The sequence below is a fragment of the Nelumbo lutea genome, chromosome 1 (assembly GCF_056320005.1).
Source record: "Nelumbo lutea isolate HS-2025 chromosome 1, American lotus-T2T, whole genome shotgun sequence".
Taxonomy (NCBI): domain Eukaryota; kingdom Viridiplantae; phylum Streptophyta; class Magnoliopsida; order Proteales; family Nelumbonaceae; genus Nelumbo; species Nelumbo lutea.
The window spans coordinates 204,827,522-204,848,243 of NC_142684.1; the positions used below are offsets into that span (position 1 = coordinate 204,827,522).

The 20,722-nt window shown below is 37.9% G+C and overlaps 1 protein-coding gene across 2 annotated transcripts in view; it reads left to right on the forward strand.

Moving 5' to 3' along the window:
- Nucleotides 1-20,722, forward strand: part of SBI1 (Leucine carboxyl methyltransferase) — a 34,723-nt gene that overhangs the window by 11,440 nt on the left and 2,561 nt on the right. For both annotated transcript variants that reach the window (XM_088962451.1, XM_088962452.1), the window contains exons 2-10: nt 620-708; nt 816-958; nt 1,253-1,300; nt 1,603-1,684; nt 3,336-3,438; nt 12,666-12,786; nt 12,890-12,937; nt 14,652-14,735; nt 15,641-15,705. In XM_088962451.1, coding sequence (XP_088818577.1) covers nt 620-708; nt 816-958; nt 1,253-1,300; nt 1,603-1,684; nt 3,336-3,438; nt 12,666-12,786; nt 12,890-12,937; nt 14,652-14,735; nt 15,641-15,705 — 783 coding nt within the window. The remainder of the gene's footprint in view (nt 1-619; nt 709-815; nt 959-1,252; nt 1,301-1,602; nt 1,685-3,335; nt 3,439-12,665; nt 12,787-12,889; nt 12,938-14,651; nt 14,736-15,640; nt 15,706-20,722) is intronic.

A 20,722-nucleotide genomic window follows, 5' to 3' on the forward strand; every position in this document is an offset into this window, starting at 1 on the left:
TTTATGTGGTGAAGTTTTCATGATGACACACACACACACACAGTACCTTAGTTATCTAAGTCTGCTACACAGCCAGCCAGATGGTGAGATATTGACCATTACCAAGGAGGAATGATATCGACTTGTATCTGCTTCATAGGCATCTACTTCGATTGTTACTCTGCGCCCTTTTATCTCATTTCTTTTCTTTATCAACCACTACTGGACAAGGTTGCGTCCAAGTTCCATTTTAGGTTTGAGGGATGTCTACCCCCGGCTTGCATCACTGCAGTTAGTGGTGTGATGTTGCTAAAATTTTGCAATGTTACATCAGTTCCTAAGAGATGGTCTCTGATGTTGCTAAAATTTTGCAGTGTTACATCAGTTCCTAAGAGATATCACTCAGAACTTGTGAACTGTAATATCCAATACTAACATTACAAGAGGAAGTTTTGTAAGAACATGCAAATTTGTTTGTCAATTTCTTACAGAGGAATTAGAAATATAACTATTTTTGGTTCTAATATTACTTATGGAATTATAGCATTAGGAAGTAGCTATCTTTGTTTTTAACCTTATTAGGTTACTTCCTACTTCTAGGAACACTAATATACTAATGGTATCTCTTCTTACTGTATAGATCATGTGTTAAAAAGGGATATATGAAAGATGACTACATTCATTTGTTTGTCAGAAGGCCTGTTCGGAGGTCTCCAATAATCAACCGTGGTATGGGTTAATTTCCATCAGAAACTAGAATATCATATTAAGTTGTTTCAATTTCTATTTTTAGACTGAAGCTCCTTTTCTGTCATTCTGCAAATGATGTCCTGAAGGTTATTATTCTCGGTGGGCTGCTCTTCGGAAGCTTCTCACTCAGTTTCTCACTTGTGAAATCAATAATGGTGGTGAAGCTTTTATGAAAAAGCAGATATTATCTCTTGGAGCAGGCTTTGATACAACCTATTTTCAGTTGCAGGTTATTGAATTCCTTAGTGAAAAATTTGTATGTGAACTATATTGATATTGAATTGTTGCCACATTCCCTAATGCGTCTATCTGTGTTCTGCTATACTTATGAAGATTTTTTATGCTAAGATGGGGAAGCTGTAGTGGTTACTTATGCATTAGTTCTATGCCTTAATTACTTCCAGAAGTTGACCTGGTTATTTTAATCTGTGCTTGATATAGTCCTTTATGTTCTATATTATGTGCATTAAAGCAAGTATACATATTCATTGGTTTGACTATAAATATTCAATTTTTTTTACAGGATGAAGGGAATGCGCCATATTTATATGTGGAACTGGATTTTAAGGAGGTGCAAGATTTGAAACATTTGTAGTTATCTCATGGGTTTAGTGGGCAATAACTAGCTCATAATTTTTGGCATGGGGGATGACAGTAGCTAAGTTAGGTGAAGATCGTCTATCATGTTGAAGAAACTTATATCATGCTATGCTTAGCCACTCTATGTGCCAACTTTCTAGTTTGCCTGCAATAGAGTTTTAGTATCATATTAGGAAGCTGAAGCAATGCATTTTATTTACTCTATGGTTGATTTATATTTTTGCTGTTGGTTCATAATATGCAACAAAAAGTCCTTGGCTTTTTATTTATTAGGTGACTAGTAAGAAGGCGGCTCTTATAGACACTTGCAGCCAATTGAGGGATAAAATTGGACCAACAGCAACCATTTCACGAGGTAGGTGCCATTTAATAGGATTGATATTAAAACCCAAAGTTCTTTTTATCCAAGGCTGGAAGTTGTGAAATCTTACTCTAGGCATTCATGTCTCTGGATCTCATTACCATTTCTGAAATTTCTGACACATTGAGTTTTTAGTATCATATTTAAAAGTGAATATCTTCTATATTGTATGCACTAATGCAAGCACATTTCTGCCACTTGATGTGTTGACCTTCAAGTCTTCAACAACTCATGAGATCCCCAACCAAGTCATCTTTCTAGTTTGCCTGCACATTTTTCTATGGGGATCTATAGAGAGTGTTTAGGTGATTGTCAATTACTTTGAGCATTGAAGCAAGGAGATGGGTCTCTACCCTTGGTTGAGGTATAATGACATCCAACCAAACTAATGACAAGATAATTGGAGGAGGGATGGAGTGATAGGGGGAAGGGGGTTTCAGAAAATCCTTGAGGTTTAGTTACCCCCAGGTGGTGTTTGGATGAAATTGAACTTTGATGGCAGTAGCTTGGGCAATCCTGGATCTTCAAGAATTGAAGGGGTGATAAGGGGTGACTTGGATTGGGATGGAACCATTTGTGCGTGGTTTTTGATTCCAATGGAAGAAGGTGATTCAGTTAGGGCTGAACTTTTGGCAGCAGTTTTTTGGGTTCAAAAAGCTAAAGAAATCTGAATCATTGAAGGGGATTTGAAGATAGCAGTAGGGTGGCTGAAAAAAAGGTAAAGGGGTGGTTTGGCAGTTCAGACTGCAGAAGTGAAATTAGATGCTGCAAGTGGCTATCAAAAGATTTGAATATTCCAATAAGATGAGTAAGAAGATCTGCTACTTGTTTGGCAGGTGGTCTGGCAAAACAAGGAGTTTATAAGCAGAAAATGTATTGGGCACAATTGTAATAGAGCTGTGGGATGTCTCTGTGTAATGTATGGTTTATTTAAGTTGTATTCACAACCTCTTGTTGTAACCTTTTTTTTTTTATAATTTTAATCAATCGATGAGGTTTTTTTTTTCTCTTTTTATGTTATTGATCGAGTGGGGGGGTGATGTTATGACTAGGTTTAAGGTAGTATTGAGCAATGTTTCAGCAAGGTGGCAAGGATGCTAGCATGGTCATGGGAAGGGGTGGTGAGGTACAGATAGGCAAATATATCTATTTGGAACTGGAGTTCACAAGGGTGGTGTGGTGAGGAGTTGTGTAAATGCATTGTGCTGGACTGTGAAACTGTTCAATAGTGGGCTGTAGCTGAGTGGGACATTGAGGACCCTTACATCACTTCTGTAATATTTTCTTTTAATAGAATTATTTTGTTGTTGATTGATTTAATTCAAAGAAAACTTGACCAAGGTTTCTGCTGCAATTAGTTTATTTATGAGTACTAGTGGGTAGTTGAATGAAATTTCTGTGAAATGCATATTTGAATCTTCATTTTAGTTTTCTAAATATAGTATGAGGTATGCACAAACCTTTTACTTGCTGATATTCCTGCAGAAAACTATTATGTTGATCACTACTAGCCTTCTTCTATTAAGAACTATGGAACTGTTCACAAGTCAATGTCAATATTTTCCACTATCCTTTTATGTTATTTAACCAGTTAATTATTGACTTCTTCTCTTTTACACTAATTACAGACGGCCTGATTGTGCAGAGAAAGGGGAGGTACTAAGCGATCATTACAAACTACTTCCTGTTGATTTGCGTGACATTCCAAATCTAGATAGTATTATGGCTCAGGCTCAGTTGGATCCAAGGTGTGTGCATGTGGAGTTCCATTCGTCTAGATGCACTTCAATTTCTATTACAATACTTAGGAGTTATTCTGGAATTGTTTATCAATGCCTTCACTATTTCTAGTTGATTTTATATATATTTCAAATCTTTCATGACATCTTGGATGCAGTTTTATTCTTTTTAGTTTTAATTTTCAAATTGTTAAGAAACTTACAAAATTTGATTTATAATATAGTTATAAGAGTAGAACTCTGGAAGCAGATCAAATTAAAAGAAAAGGTTCAAAACAGTATGCTGTCTACACACTTGAACAGAACTAATTGGTGGGGGTGAGCTCTCCGATACACAGAGTCTGACAAACTCCTTTCTAGCAAGAGCATTGACTAGTCCATTTGCATGAAGGTCCTGGAACATATGAAGACACTTCTTAACTTGGAAGGACTGACCTGTGCCTATCTATAGTAGGGATGGGTGCTGATGAAGCATTGGATTTGGCCGCAGGTGTAGGTGACCTGGAAATGTTACCATAAACTTTGTGGAAGCTCAGAAGATCATGGTGCAAAAGACTGGAGGTGTGGAGAAAATATTAGAGCTGTTGGATTCCTACTTGGTGGCTCAGTTTCTAGATGTAATTGGATCAAACGGTGAGTTGCAGAATGGGCAGATAGAAAATGGCATAAGTTCTGTCCTGTGAGAGTGAGGATGGTGGGATGGGGCGTATTCCTGTTTATGTTTCATATCAAGAAGTATGCTTTATAAATTTTGAATGGGAGTCGGTGTAGTTTTGAAGACTAGAGTTGTAACTAGATTGCTGGTTTCCATTGGCTGGAGGCTTAATAAATGATTGTAACTCAAAGTTGTGGATTGTTGTTTCTGGGAATGTGGTTGCAAGTCCATTGCCGGGGTGACCAGGGTTCAAATCTTGGAGCCTCTCTGTGTATATGCAGGGGTAAAGTTGCTTACATCTGTCCCTCCCCAGACCCTGCTTTGGCGGGAGACTTGTGTACTGGGCTGTCCTTTTTAAGTTTATTGATAAGAAAAAAATTGTCACGGGTCGAAGTTTGTTTGGCAAGAATTCTAGTTACAGCAGACGACCTGGGTCAGATTCCAATTTCCAATAGATGCTGACCGGATGTTTGCTATCATGCTTTGTGAACTACAGATTATGATTGAAAAAAAATATCTAATCACATTTGCCTTCAATCATTTGATTGTGTTTGATAAGGAGAGGAAAGAGGAAGACGATGATGTGGTTGCATAGTTTTCAAGGTGCCAAGGCGAGGCTGGGCATCAGGGGGGCGCCTAGTCGCCTAGGCGATGGATTTTTTTTTATAGAAAACATAGATCCTAGGGTAGTTCCCTAGGTACCATAGCCATATTAGCCATATTTCCTTAATAATTATTCATATTTTTCATAAGAAAAGTATAGAGTTCATGTTAAAGTATAGAAAATCAACATATTCATGAGAAGAAAAAAAAGAAGGAAAAGAAAATTCAAAAAATATAGGGGCTGAACCCTTATTTTTGTTATAGGAAAAGAAGAAAAGAAAATAGTAGTAGTGAGTAGGAGTCGTAGTAGCAGTAGCGGTAGCAGTAGTAGTAGTAGTAGCGGTAGCGGTAGCGGTAGCAGTAGTAGTAATAGTAGCGGTAGCAGTAGTAGTAGTAGTACTACTACTACTTGGCGATTAGTACAAAACTGCTTGGCGATTAGGTGAGGCGAGCCTCAAAGGGTGTTAGAGGTGAGAATCTGAGATTTGGTTTTCTGGGTAGAAATTTGGTTTTAGGTGGGTTTTGAATCATTACTATGGGGAAATCGGAGACTTTTTTAATAAAGACAAGTATAAGTGGGTAAGTGGTGGGTTGAATAAAATGAGCAATTTGAGTGAGGAAGATTTTGTCAGCATTGATAATTTTGTGCTAACCAAAGTGAATTTTAAGGAGGAAGACAGTGAATTTTAAGGAGGCATGTGAGGAGGTTGGTCTCTATTCTAATTGATGGGATGTGGGGTTGGCCAGGAGTCATTGAAGGTGGGAACTTGACGGGGTCGAGCTTGTTTGAGGAGGCAACCCTATGGTTATATTGTCTCTGGATTGAAAAGAAATAGTTTTTGATTGTCGCAAGTTGCAACAATAGTTTGTTTCATATTTGCAAGGCAGTTGAAGTTTTGGAGGTCATGAAAATGTTTTAAAATGCGGAGGTGTGACATGAGGTGTTCGACTACCTGGAGGCTTGAGGTGTAGTTTAGAATGGAAGAGGTGTTAGCCTCCTGAACACAAGGAGGTGTAAGCCTCCTTAAGAGGGGGATGAGGAGGAATAAGAGGAAGGAGGATCTCACTTTTCTTTATTTTTAAAAATAATCTTTATATTAAGAAGAACGAAGATGCATAACACTAGCTTATAGGGGGGTGTCTTGTCAAAGATGGTGAGCTTAATGAAGGTTGGATGTTGGATTGGGTTTTGTACCTTTAAAGTCCATTGACAGCCCTAGTAGAAGATACTGAGCTTAATGAGAAGGTTGACATGTGTCACATGCTATGGTTAGAGAAACATGAGATACCTATTGAAAGGTTGGGGGTGGATTTGGGTGATACTATGAATGTGAACCAAGGCCTTTATCAGGATTTTGTCATTGTTCTTAGAGGATTCTTTGTCAAAGGGCAAGAGGATTATTATGATGATAAGAGTTAAGAGTAATAGGAATTTTCAATTATTCCTCATTACCAAATTATTCTCTTGACTAAAAAGCGGTCTATAGGGAGCTGGTTCGTTAAAAAGGGTCTGCAAGAAGGGTTTTTTTGGGGGGGTTGGTAGTTAAGGGCAACAGTTGTATCTCTGGTCACTCTAGATGGTTGTTTGATATAGCTGATGAATTTCTTTTCTGATTTGACATCTAATAGGAGATCGGGTGAAACTGTAGGAGATATAAATCTGCAATGGTGCTGCCCCAGATTAATGAAAGAGATGTTAGAAAGATGGAAACTCTTGGGCATGTCCAGAAAAGGAAAATTTTGTTGGTCAACAGTTCCAGCAACAAATTTTTGGGCCATCTGGTATGAAAGGAATAGCAGAACTGTTGAACAGAAGCCTAATTCAGAATTGGGGGTAGTCAATGTGGCAATAGAGGAACTAAAGAGTTGACTGTCTGTACACAAGGATGATGTGCTTTCTGCTTCTTTTTTGAGGGTGGGACTTTTTGGGGGTCCTAATTGTCAGAGTCAAGTCGAAAAGAGAGATGGAAGAGAGAAAAAAACAAACAGTTTGGTGGGTGTGTCACCTTATGACTGTTGACACCCTAAAAGAGATATTTATATTAAAGAAAGTAAAAGGACAAGTCTGCCCTTAGTGTACAAAAGAAAGAGTATAGAAAATAGATGTACAACAAAAGAAGTAAATGTACAAAAATAGCCTAGTGGCTAGATCTTCTCACTGTCTCTACACTCTCCCTCAAACTGATGCCTAGGAATAAGCATGAGTTTGTCCACGAGAAATAGATGCTGAGCTTGAGTCATTGCTTTTGTCAATAGGTCTGCCAGTTGGAGCCTGGAGGAGACAAGAGGAAGAGATATAGCACCCTCAAGAAGGAGATTGTAGATGAAGTGGCAATCAACTTCTATGTGTTTGGTGCACTCATGGAAGATAGGGTTGGAGGCAATTTTGATTGCATTGACATTGTTTGCATGGAGAGGAACAGATGGTGATGGTTCATTAAGTATTTCAAGTAGAATTGCTTGGAGCCATATGATTTCACTACACAAGGAAGACGTAGCTTTGTACTCAACTTCAATGGAAGATTTTGATACAATAGGTTGTTTCTTGCACTTCCACGAGATAAGGTAGTTGCCTAAGAATACACACCAGCTGGTAGTGGACCGTCGGGTGTCAGGGCATCCAGCCTAATCAGCATCCGCATAAGCCGTAAGGTTACTGGAAATGAAGAGGAGAAAAAAATCTCATCTAATAAAGTGCCCCGTACATATCTAATGATCCGATGAACTATAGATAAATGAGGTTGTCTTGGAGAAGACACGAACTGGCTCACCAGTTGAACTGCATATGTAATATCCGGTCGAGTCATGGTGAGATAGATTAAACTCCCCACTAGTTGACGATAAATAGTAGGATCTTCTAGAAGAGAACCATCACCTTTGCTGAGTTTCAAATTTAGTTCTAGTGGGATATCCACAATCTTGGACTCATTGAGATTTTCTGGTTTAACTAGATGAACCGCATACTTTTGTTGGTTAACAAAATAGCCTCGAGAGTTTCGACTCACTTCAAGCCCCAAGAAATATATCAGAGGCCCCAAGTCCTTCATCTTAAAGGATTTACTGAGTAACTGTTGCAACTCAGTAATTCCTTCTACAACATCCCCTATAATGAGTATTTCATCGACATAAAGAAGTAAGATCGTCACTCCCAGCTTCCGCCTTAAAATGAATAAAGAATAATCTGAAGAACTTTGGATAAAGCTTGCATCAATGATACCAGATCTGAATTTTTCAAACCAGGCTATAGGAGCTTGTTTGAAGCCATAGAGTGACTTCTTCAGACGACAAACAATTTGTGGGTCTGTACAATGTCCAGGAGGGGGCTTCATATAGATTGTCTCCTTTAACTCCCCATGGAGGAAAGCATTCTTTACAACCATTTGATGGATTGTCCACTGTTTGGCTGCAAATATAGCTATCAGAAGTCGTACAATGGTCATTTTTTCTACAAGAGCAAAGGTCTTCTCATAGTCTATCCCATATTCCTATTTATAGCCTTGTGCAACCAACATAGCCTTGTATCTATCAAGGCTCCCATCAGATTTCAGTTTCACGGAGTAGACCCATCGACTCCCTATGAGAGATGTCTTAGGTGGAGTTTTGACCAAGTCCCAGGTGTCGTTCTCAAAAAGGGCTTGGATCTCAGAATCCATGACATCTTTCCAGTTTGGTTCTACTACAGCTTGTTGGTAAGATCTGTGAATGTCGGTGGAAGATAAAACAATAGAGGAGGAACTTTTGTTCAGTGAAAAATCATAACGGTCAGGTGGGCGAGAAATTCTAGAAGAACGATGTAAAGTGGGTACAATGGGTTCAAGTGGAGGACTAGGTGCACTTATTGGGGCAGTTGGGGTGACTGGATCGGCAGCTGGTGGTGGAGCGGAGGGGGGATTTGAGATTGAAGAAGACCGTTGCTTCTTGAAGTAGGTCTGAAGTTGCTGTGGAGGTGATATTGGTATGCTTGAGGTACCTGTAGAGTCAAAACTGTGCAACAAGGAAGTGGAAGGAGCTGGAAATTTTACAATTTGTTAAAAAAAGACGCTCTCCATAGTTGTCAAGGTGACTAAGCAAATTTTCATGGGCGCCTCGCCAAACGCTCTGGATTTTGTGTACTAGGCGCCCGCTCAAAGACTTAAGCGGGCGCCTAGGTGACTAGGCGAGTGCCTACATACATCTAATAATTTTTTTAATTTGTTTTTTGATATTTCATTTGATGTGTTATTCTTTTAAAATAAAATCGGTTACATATTATCATTATTTTATTATTAAGACAACAATACAAAGCCTTTTTCTTCTTCTTCGTTTGCATACATAAGGGTTTTTTCGGTTCGATTGGAGAGGGAGGAGAACTGAAGACTTCATGCCCTACAATCATATATATTAATGATATATCATATATATAATCACTGAATCAAGTTTCAGTTCAGACATGTAGTTCAGCCATAAAAAAATATTTGAAGAAGGGAATTCAATTCAGCCATACAACCACTAAATCAAGTTTCAGACATGTATTTCATCCATATAAAAAAAATTCAGCCATATAATCATATATATTAATGATATAAAAAAGCATTTGAATGAGAAGAAGAAGAATTAAAGAAGGGATTTGAGAAGAAGAATTGAAGAAGAGAAGAAGAGTAGGTTCGGCAGCTTCGACTGTTAAAAACTGAGATGATTCAAGTGTGAACAATGCCTGAAATACTGATTGTGTGAAGGGAGGATAAGAGTAGGGCGGAGCCCCTGATTTTTTCAAAAAAAAGCAAAAAAAAAAAAGACTCATGGGGCGAACTGACGACTGAGAGAGTGAAGAAGAAGAAGAACTTATCAACTTACCTGCTCGAACTAAGGTGCGATGGAGCTGGGCTGGAGCTCGAGCTTGTAGTGTTCGGTTCTCCTCCCTCTCCAGTCGAACCAAAACCCTTGTGATAGAAAAGAAGTTAGAGATTACTAGATTAGTTTTAGTTGTATACGTCTCTTAATACTAAAATGATACAATGTAACAGATTTATTTTAAAAGAATATAACAACTAATAAAATATCAAAACAATAAATAAAAAAATAGTTTTTTAATGCATGTAGGTGCCTGCCTAGGCGTCGCCTTGATAACTATGATATGATCCATCTACAATAGTTTGATAGGCCTTGCTGATTTGATTCACCACTTTTCTGAGGTTGAGTAGGGAATTCAGTGATAATATGGCCAAATTGCTTGCAATAAGTGCATATATTCTTTTTCTTGCAATGGGAGACAACATGCCCAAACTCCTTATATTCATAGCATTGTACTTTAGAGAAGTCCTTCTTCCCTTTCGGTTTTGTTGCGAAGAAGACAACATCAATGTTGGAATCTTTTCTCCCATCAAGAGTGGTCTGTGTAGCAACTCTGGTTTTAGCTCTTAGAATTTCCTCAAGAATAGTATCTAAGTCAGGAAGTGTTCCTCGGCTCAGGATATTAGATTTGACAATTCAAACTCAAGCATGAGATGCATTAGAAAATTCATAATCTTCGTTCTATCAAAGTGTTCCTTCATATATTTCATGCAACAGTCCGATGGATCTTTTCCCATGTGTACTAACTCATACTCTGTTCAAAGGTTAATAAACCTTGCATAGTATTCCTGGACTTTCCTTTCTCTTTGATAATATGTGAAGATGCCAACCTCTATCTGGTACTGTCTAGAGGGGTTCGCTTGCTGATAAGCTTTCTCAAGGTACTCGTACATCTCATTGGCAGTCATATACCCTCTCATAGGGATTGCAATGTCGGTTTCGACTGATCATAGGATTCGTGATGCAATTTTTGCATTGTCGATCTTCCACTGATTAAGACCCATAATATCTGAATAATCAGGTTTAGCTACAGAACCATCCAGATATCCCCAAAGACCCTTGGCTTCGACATGGAGTCGAAAGTTAAACTTCCATAAAGTATAGTTTGTGCCATTGAATTTAATAGGGAAAACCTCCATCCTTTCTGATGCCATTGAAGGATAAAAGACAGCAATGCAAAAATTGCATCACGGATCTTATGATCAGTCGAAACCGACATTGCAATCTTTATGAGAGGGTATAGGACTGCCTATGAGTACCTTTCAGGAAATCAATAGAATTCGAACAATAGGGTAGAAAAGAGAGTACCTTTCAGCTGAGGTCCAAAAAAGGTAATTGTAGTATTCTGACGAACTGAAAAGTGGATTGAAACTCTTCAAAATCAAAACTGATGCAAACCAAATCAAAAGGATTCAGTAGATCTGCTCTGGGCGGCACCAGATCTAAGATTTCAAGCTGATTCGATGTCTCTACAAGGAGATCCAAGAAGAAGGAGAAATCTGATGGCACAACAGTCCATAGAAATGATCTCTAAAGTTAAGATCTGAAGCTTCTCTAGGGAGAAGATTCAAAGACATTCAAGAGCCTCCCAAATACTGTTACTTGAGACAACAACAGAGATGATTGAAGAGATACTATATGCAGATCAGATCGTGACCTGCTCTGATACCATGTCAAAGTCAAGTAAAAAAGACGGATAGAAAAGAACAAACAGTTTGGTGGGTGTGTCACCTTATAACTGTTGACACCTTAAGAGAGATTTATATTAAAGAAAGTAAAAGGACAAACCTACCCTTAGTGTACAAAAGAAAGAGTACAGAAAATAGATGTACAACAAAAGAAGTAAAAGTACAAAAATAGCCCTGCGGCTAGATCTTCTCACTGTCTCTACACTAATTGGCTCATACATGTACAATACAGCATCTCATTGTACAAAGGACCATACTTATATTTTAATGCAATACATTATACTTTACCTTTCTCAAAAATCAAAAGAACAATCACAGCAAGGACCAAACTTCAGGCCAGGTAGTTAGGTGGTAAAGCAATAGTATATGGTTGTGGGGAATCCATTGGGACTGGTGGAAGTGATAGAAGAACTAGAGGAAAAAAACTGCTAACCAGTTCCTATGTTGAAAGAACTAGAAGTAATAGAAAAAGAAAAGTTGATTTTCTTGCTAATTTTTATCACAACCAAATGGACATCATCCACAACAAATCCCAAGCATGCTCTCTGGTTTCTAATATCTGTTGTTACTTGGAAAAATTGCTTGATGTTACTTTCTGGAGCAGTACCTATAGTTGTATCCATGCCGGTGTTTTAAAAGTGCAAGGTGCAGAAAAAGCACAAGGGGTAACTTGTGCTTGAGGAGTAAGGCGAGGCACACACTTTTTTGAAGCAAGGCGCAAAAATAAAAAAAAGCTAAAAAAATAAAAAGGTCAGCAAATTAAAAAAAGCAAAAAATTTCAAAAAAATATTAAACATAATTAAAAAATATAAACTTAAATTTTAAAATAAATGTTTTTGAAAACCTATTATCTAAAATTAAAATACATAAACATAACATGTAAAAGCGTATTCAAATAAAAATTCAAAAATAAAATCAAACATATAAAGCGTTTTCAAGCATGTAAATCCCACAATCTCTTTTTTTCCTCAATTGCATTATTTCAAGTAGCTAATTGATGTAAAACATATTGCATTACTTATTATATGAGCCGCATTTGTACCATGCCCCTCAAGGTGCATTTTAAGACCCTAACATGGACTTGTTTGGGCTTGCCTTGAGGGATGTGATCAAGGGTCTGGGGGCTCCACCCCCGGCCCAGCCACTAAGTTCAAAAAAACAAAACTGCATAAAATTGTGAAAAGGCGCACCAGGTGTGTGCCTTTTGGAAGGGCTGCGCCTAGGACCTAGGTGAGGTGCATACCCTAAAATGTGCCTCACCTTTGCGCTTGAGGTGCACCTTTTAAATCACTGATCCATGCAGGGGAACAAGCGGTGATGTTTCATGACTCATTTATGTTTTCTGTTTGTTTCTTTTTGAGTGTTGGGAGATGTCTACCTATCAGTTCATGGCTGACTAGGGCAGTCATAATTCATGTTTGAGAAATGACTAAGCTGCTTCATCTTGATATTGTTGTCAGCTTGCCAACATTTATAATTGCAGAGTGTGTTCTAATATACTTGGATCCAGATTCAATCCATGCTATAGTTGGTTGGGCTTCAAAAACCTTTTCTACTGCAATATTTTTCTTATACGAGCAGGTTCAATCTTTTTCTTTGGTTTTCTCATGAATGTTTCCTTAAGTTTTGTCATTTAATGTTTTCCATAGGCCATAGTATAAAATCTTCTTCTTTTGCTCAACAGATCCTTCCAGATGATCCCTTTGGACAGCAGATGATCAGAAATTTGGAGGTAATAGGGATTTTTTTCTTGATTACCTAAACAATGCAGTAGCTTCCTTCCTACCTTATTTTCAGGGTCATTAACTTTTGTCAAAGAATAAGCTGTTCTTGTAAACTAGAGTTTTTTATTCATCATCTTTTATTTTCCTCTGGGTGTGAAGTTAGGGATAAGGCTTACAGCCAGGTGTTAAATAGACATTTTGGCCTGGCTAAGCGAGTAGATAACTAGACACCTAGGTGACAATAAATATATATAGCTACCTTTTCTCAATGTGTGTGCATTTGAGATGGAAGGTTGAAGATCTTTTCAACTTGAACCATAATATTATAGACATAATGTAGATCTGCTAGGAAAAAAAATCTTGGTTTGATACCTCCCAAGTACTAACCATCAAATGAACGAGTTATTTTTCAAAGAGTACAATCCTTGTTTTTTAATCATTTTTTTTTTTCGATCAGAAACGGTAACTTTTATTAGACAGATTAAGAGAATACACTGTCACCACCCAGTTTGAAAATAACAATCTTGTAGTTGGTTAATTCATCCAATTGGATTGGTTTTTTGGTGTAAAAAACTTCAATATATAGATCACAATTGGATTGATTTTTAGTTACTTATTTACCCCCATTAGTTATGCCACTAACCTGGTTTGTTGCCTAGGTGATATGCTTTAAAAGCACTTAGTTGGTTACCTAGTTGATACATACACTCATGGATCATGATATTAAATTCCTTATTCATATGTTTTGGACTATTCACATTCTAATTTCTATAGGTTCACAAAAGCACATGACACTACTAGTCTTGTTTGGCTCAAGCATTGCTAAATGAGATAACAGTGGTGTGTGGGCTGGCCTAAGGGAGTGATGGGTTGGGATTTGTCATTGTCATCATCCTAGAGTATAAAACGACTGAACAAATGTTAAAGAAATGATTGTGGTGGGAGCTAGAGGCTATATGGAGAAGTTTAGCATCTGGAAAGCATGGATTGCTTATCAAGTTCCAAAACAATATGTAATTTGTGTACAGAAGAGGTTAATATTGACATATGATTTTTGCATTTCTAGTTGCAAGTTTAAAGTCCAGATTTAGGAGAATTTTTATTTCTGGGAGGATCATTGCTTTGAGGCAGATAAACTCAAGCAGGTGTGCCCATGGTGTTATAGATGGGCCCTTCAATGGTCAAGATGTGCTTTCAAGTGAGAGAAGTGAGTTGGAGTTCTTTGTTTTGTTGTCTGTTGCTTCCAGAGAAATCAAGGAACCTTTGATGCTTAATAAGAACTTCAATGAGACTCTTGTGGATCCATTTTGTGAATATCAGCAATTGTAAATGGAAGTACCTAGAGGTATGTTCACAATTAGATCCAATAGGAAACTGATTCTGCACCATGCTTTGTTTCATGAAGGTGATGGAAGATTATGGAGTTCATTATCCCTTTTTTGGTCCCTGCTTTTGCTTCCTCTTATTTCCCTACTTAATCCATGAGAATGTTTTTTTTTTTTTTTTTGTAAATACAATGTGATATTTATTTATTTTAGAACTATATACCGGAAAGAATTTGCAAGTCTATCCACTGACATCTTATATGAACACATTTTTAGGGTCATACTATTGACACATTATATTTCTGAAGTTTTTGTTTATTTGTGAGTATTAAGTTGTGATCTGTTTCCTGTCAATGTTCAAATTTCTTAATATGTTTTATTCCAAATTGTTGTGCAGAGTCGAGGCTGCGCATTGTTGGGAATTCATGCCACACCAACTTTACTAGCCAAGGAAAAACTCTTTCTTGACCAGGGGTGGCAGGTATATCTTCTAGTAAATTAATTCCCTCACTTTGTATCAATGATTATCATTTAATTAGAAAGTAGTATCTATCTATACTCCAAAAAAGATTTTAAAGCACCCCTTGGAACAGTGAATGAGATGAATGAGAAATAACTGCACCAGGATGAGAAAATGGAGATATGTTCCCTCTTTATGTGGTACAGACTCGCATTAGGATACCAGGAGTCAGTTGGTTACTTGGTTTTGATGATCGGAATGGGTACAATTTTGGCACCTGGAATCTCCTAGATAGATCTAAGAATGCTGGATTCTATCCCCGGATGGGATTCTATATAACAAATTATTAGAATAGGTTTACTAACAATTTTATAAGCTGGTTTTAATGATTGGAACGGGGTCACATTTGGTGCCTGGAATGATAGGGCCTACGTAAAGCTGGCTTCTGCCCCACTGCCCCTTTGTTTATCCTAATGTATGAATTATGATAGAGGATTCTAAGATACGTTTTGTTTAACCTTTGCAATTAGTATAATGCTTATATGAGATCTCCATGGCTGATTTTTTTTTTTTGGGCAGCACTGTATTAGCCAACTGCTATGTGGAGTGCAGCACTCCTCTTTGGGGAGCTTGTTCTGTACTTCTTATTAATTAGTGAATGAAAGTTACTCTTTCCAATAAAAAATCTCAATGGTTGAATGTGCATTGGGCCTTTTATGACTTTTGAGTTTGAAGCTCAAGTTCTCCCTTTCTGTTTGTTTGTTCTTTTCTTTTTCCTTTTAGGGGAAGGGAGTGGTTCTCTTTACATTCGATTCTCTCTCTCTCTCTCTCTATCTCCCCCAGAATATTCTCTCTTTTTCATTGCATCTACTCCTATCAGCATAAAAGTTTTTGCTAATAATCTTTCTCTGGCTTTTGTGATTCAGAGGGCTGTTGCTTGGGACATGCTGAATGTTTACTCTAATTTTATTGAAGCTCAAGAAAGGCGAAGGTAAGATATCCTCTTATATACCGAGGATATCATGGTCATTGCATCTCATTTTGTAGAAAAGGTTTATGCATATGTGGAGGAAAATAATCTCCTAGTGAAAAATGTAGAAAGTAAGTGTTGTTACTGAAACAGGAATTCTAGACTGCATTTTTTTCTCTGTAAAATTCATTGAGACTGAAATATTGGCTAATTCTTTACAGCAAAAATTTTGTTTTCCACCCTTTCAAATTATTTTTATTATGTAAATGGCATGGAAAGCATAGTTTTCAACATAAAAGCAGTGATCATAAAGCTCAAATATTTCAGCCTGTTTTTTTTTTTTTTTTTGATCTGTAACGGTTAAGGTTTTATTGATTATGTATGAAGAATGGCATACAAATAGCAATACGCTAAGCAACCTTGATTTGCCCCTAATCCTGTCATTTCTTGTTACAAAGTTTCACCTTGGGGAATCAGCCCCAGCACAACTGAGTTCTGTTTACTTCTTGTCTTGCTAACCCATCTGCCATGCCATTGGCAGATCTTCGAATCCAGTTATTGTTTGTTCTCAATTCCAATGATTCTTCACTTCCCTTATTTTGTATCTATATTTCCAAATTTCAAGAACTCATGTAGTTCTTTGTTTTTTTTTTTTTTGAAGAATCAAGATGACACACCAACTTCAAGTACATACTTCAATTACATGTCCAAACATTAAACTGAGAATTCAACTACATTACAAGGCTGTAACTCAAGCAACTCCCAAAAATTTTCCATTAAATCAGCTTTGGAGACTTGATCAAAATCTGGGAGCCCAAGGACCCACTCTGATATCAGATTGGACACTAAAGCTACCAGGTATTCTATATTGTTGGCCCTATTCTCGAATACTCTTCTGTTTTTCTCCCTCCAAATAGACCAACATACTGCAAGAGGGATGCAGCTCCAAACAATACTTGCTTTATTACTTCCTCTGAAATTTGGCCACAGCAAAAATTTCTGCTGGAACTGAATGCTGGAAGCCTCACGGCTCAAATAAAGAGGAAAAGAACTTCCATATGAAGCTTGCTATGCTGCATGAGAAGAACAAGTGGAACACAGTTTCTTCCTCTTCCGTTCATAAATAGCACTTGCTTGCCATATGAAATCCCCTAAATTTCAGATGATCAGTAGTGAGAATGCTGTCATGTGCCGCCAACCATGCAAAGGCCTCTACCCTTGGGGGTCCAAACTCCTTTTATCTGGACCGATCCTCCCACTTCTTTGATTAATGCTTTGTAAAATGACTTGACTGTGAATCTGCCCTCCTTACATTCCTTCCACCAAAGACCATCTTGAAATGTTAGTTCCTTCTAACTTTTTCAACAATAGTACACATTCTTCCACTTCTTGGTCTAGCAATGTTCTGAACTTTGGATTCCAAATCAGTTGCTCCCCTCTCGACTCATAAAATTGAGCTATTGAGACTTGGTGTTCTGTTAGTTTGTATAATCTTGGGCACACCTCACTTAACTTCCCTATCTCCAGCCACTCGTTTTCCAAAACCTCACCCTCGAGCCTTCCCCTACTCTAAATTTGATGAAACTCCTGAATTCTTGGTTAAAGCTCATAATTCCTTTCTAGACACTCTTCCCATAGGATCTCCTCAGTTCCTTTGATTCTCATCCAAATCTTATCACACCATACTTCCCGACAACCACCCTTCTCGACAAAGTCTCCCTCTCTCTCCCTTGCCCAAACCTCCACAACCACTTCTCTATAAGTGCTTTGTTGATCAGCTTTCCTTTGGTTTGCATACCTTGTCCCACTTGACTAAGTGGAATTTTTTAACTCCCCCTACTCCTTCCCATAGGAAGTCTCTTTGAGCTTTTTCGATTTTCATGGCCACTTTTGTTGGAATCCTTAGCAAAGAAAGATAATATGACGGAAGACTAGCCAAAACACTCTTAATGAGAGTTATTCTTCCTCCCAATGACAAGTAAGCCCACAATTGTATGAGAGTAGGGTGCAAGTCGGGCGGGTTAAGCCGGGTTTATGGTCAACCCAGGCCCGACCCTAAAATTTGGGCTTAAGGTTCGAGCCAGAGGTCAAGCCCGATTTTCCCAGCCTCGAGGGGCGTGGCACAAAGGCGGCTCGTAGAATCAGGAATATAATATGTTTTACATTACATTAACTACGTGAAGTAATGCAATTGAGTGAAAAAAGAGATTAGAGGTTTTAAATGCTTGAAAATGTTTTATATGTTTGATTTTATTTTTAAATTCTCATTTGAATATGCTTTACATAATTACATCTTATGTTTATGCATTTTAATTTTAGATAATAGGTTTTTTAAAACATTATTTTAAAATTTAAGTTTATATTTTTTATTAATATTATGCTTAGTATTTTTTGATAATTTTTTGAAATTTTGGCATTTTTTGAAATTTCTGTCATTTTTTTTGATTTTTAGCATTTTTTTATAATATTGCGCCTTGCGCTTTTAAAACGCTGATTTCAGCCTGAAAATTTTCCCTCCATTTATGTTGAAACAGAGCCCTAAGGAATTTTCTATCAAGATCACTGGTCATACCTCTATAGTCACCATTTTGTCATTATTTTGTATCCTTTCTAATTCTTTGTGGGGTATATCAGAACAAGACCTCCATATAAAAGTTATTAGACCCAATCCAGCTTTCGATCTGTTTCAAACTTTAGGGATCACTAATCATGATATATATATGTAGAGAACAGTGATGTGGGCCCCACAGCTGTGGTCCCACTTTGTTCGCAGGGTAGAATGTAGCTAGTCACAACAGCTGTGGTTATTTTTCTGTTTTGTTATTTCTAGTTTCAGTTTTATATTGTTTGTTATTTGTTAGCAGTTATGATGTAAACACCAAGGGCAGATATGTCCTTTTGGTATAAAGGCCAGGTGTGACTTGCTGCAAGAGACAAGAGAACTCGAATGGTAGTCATCTTGGCTACCGGTGCAAATGTCTGCAAGTAATCTATGCCATAAGTCTGTGTAAACCCTCTTGCAACTAACCGAGCTTTGTACCTCTCAATAGATCCATCTGCATTATGCTTCACCGTAAATACCCATCTGCATCCAACTGGTTTCTTTCCTTTTGGCAAATCAACTACCTCCCAGGTGTTATTCTTCAACAGAGTATCCATCTCAACTTGCATTGCATCTTTCCATTCAGGGACGGATAGGGCTTCTTGCACTGTTCTTGGAATAGGGACATTGGAAATGGAGCTAAGGTAGGACCTGTAGGTAGGAGATAGACGATCATAGGATAAAAAGTGGGAGATACAGTGGGTTGTGGATGTGGTACAATGTCGTTTCCCTTTACGGACTGCAATTGGAAGGTCAAGATCATCTGTAGGGGAAGTCTCTGTGGGCTCTGGGACTGAAGTATCTGGACCTGGAGCTGCAGATGAGATTGGAGCTGGTCTGGACTGCTGATGATCAGGATCAACCTGCCTGTACCGCCTGTGATAAACCCTCAAGTCCTGATCCCGCTGACCACCCTCACCATTGCAGTTTTCCCTCAACTCCTGATCCCTCTGACCACCCTCACCATTGCGGTTCTCATCACCCAATGGAATAGGTAAAGGAACTGCCCCACTCTCACTGCTCTCCCCCTGAAGACAAGAACTCAAACCCCCACTCTCACTACTCTCCCCCTGAGGGGCAACCCGAGGATAATAGGGTGTCCCCTCAAAGAAAGTGACATCCATGGAGGTTGTCAAGACTGCTATTCAGTCTTGATCACTAAGAGATTTCAGGTTCGATGAGAAGAGAATGTGAAGAAGATGTAGAGGAAAGAGTGGTGGAAGAGCAATAGAACACAGAATTTTAGGAGAATGAACAAAATTTCTATATGCTGCCGCCACCACTTTTAAGTTAATATATATAGGTTATTCTAGTTACATGAAAGGACATATCTGCCCTTGGTGTTTACATCCTAACTACTAACAAATAACAAACAATATAAAACTGAAACTAGAAATAACAGAACAGAAAAATAACGACAGCTGCTGTGACTAGCTACATTCTACCCTACGAACAGAGTGGGACCACAGCTGTGGGGCCCACATCAATGTTTTCTACTTTCAGTCTTGATCACTAAGAGATTTCAGGTTCGATGAGAAGAGAATGTGAAGAAGATGTAGAGGAAAGAGTGATGGAAGAGCAATAGAACACGGAATTTTAGGAGAACAGAAAAATAACCACAGCTGCTGTGACTAGCTACATTCTACCCTACGAACAGAGTGGGACCACAGCTGTGGGGCCCACATCACTGTTCTCTACAATATATTTTATAGCCTTGTGATTGTGTATGACTCCAAATAAAAGCTTTATACATCCAATCTAGCTGCTCGTATGCATGTACACGTCCAACTATCCATACAACTAACTATTGGGAATTGCAGTTTAAACATGCATTTTGCTGAAAGTGTTTTGCTTACTCCTGTATAGGGATTTCATTTGTTGTGCCAGCTCATGTATTTGATATTATCCAAGAAATATAGTATATGACCATCAGTTATGTGGTACAAAAACCTACTTTTGGGAAAGCCAGGAAGACAGACCCAAAGGTAAAGTTTCGATGCCCAGGGTTGATCTATGTTTGGTTTTGAACATTTGTTTTCCCATCAATAAAACTTGTCTGGAACAATGGGCACGTGTCTGATGATAACAAAATTAAAATTTTACCTGTGTGCATCATCATAGGTCAACACTATCTCCTGGTCCTCGTTGATTTCCATTTTTCATTTAATCACTTTATAAAGTTGTCTCATGAGGTAAAACTCCTTGATTTCTTGCTTTAGTATTCCGTTTGCTTCTCTTTTTCTTGTGAGAATAATCCTTTTTTTTTTTCTTGGATAAACCTGTCTGGATATAGCATGTTCTTTCACATGACAAGATTCTGAAAACAACAAAGGAAACATATTATAACTCCTTGATATGTATGCATTACTCCAACATTTTTTTCTTCATTAGCCCCAGTTATTACCAGTATCTTCTTGGTATTCAAGACGAGTCCTG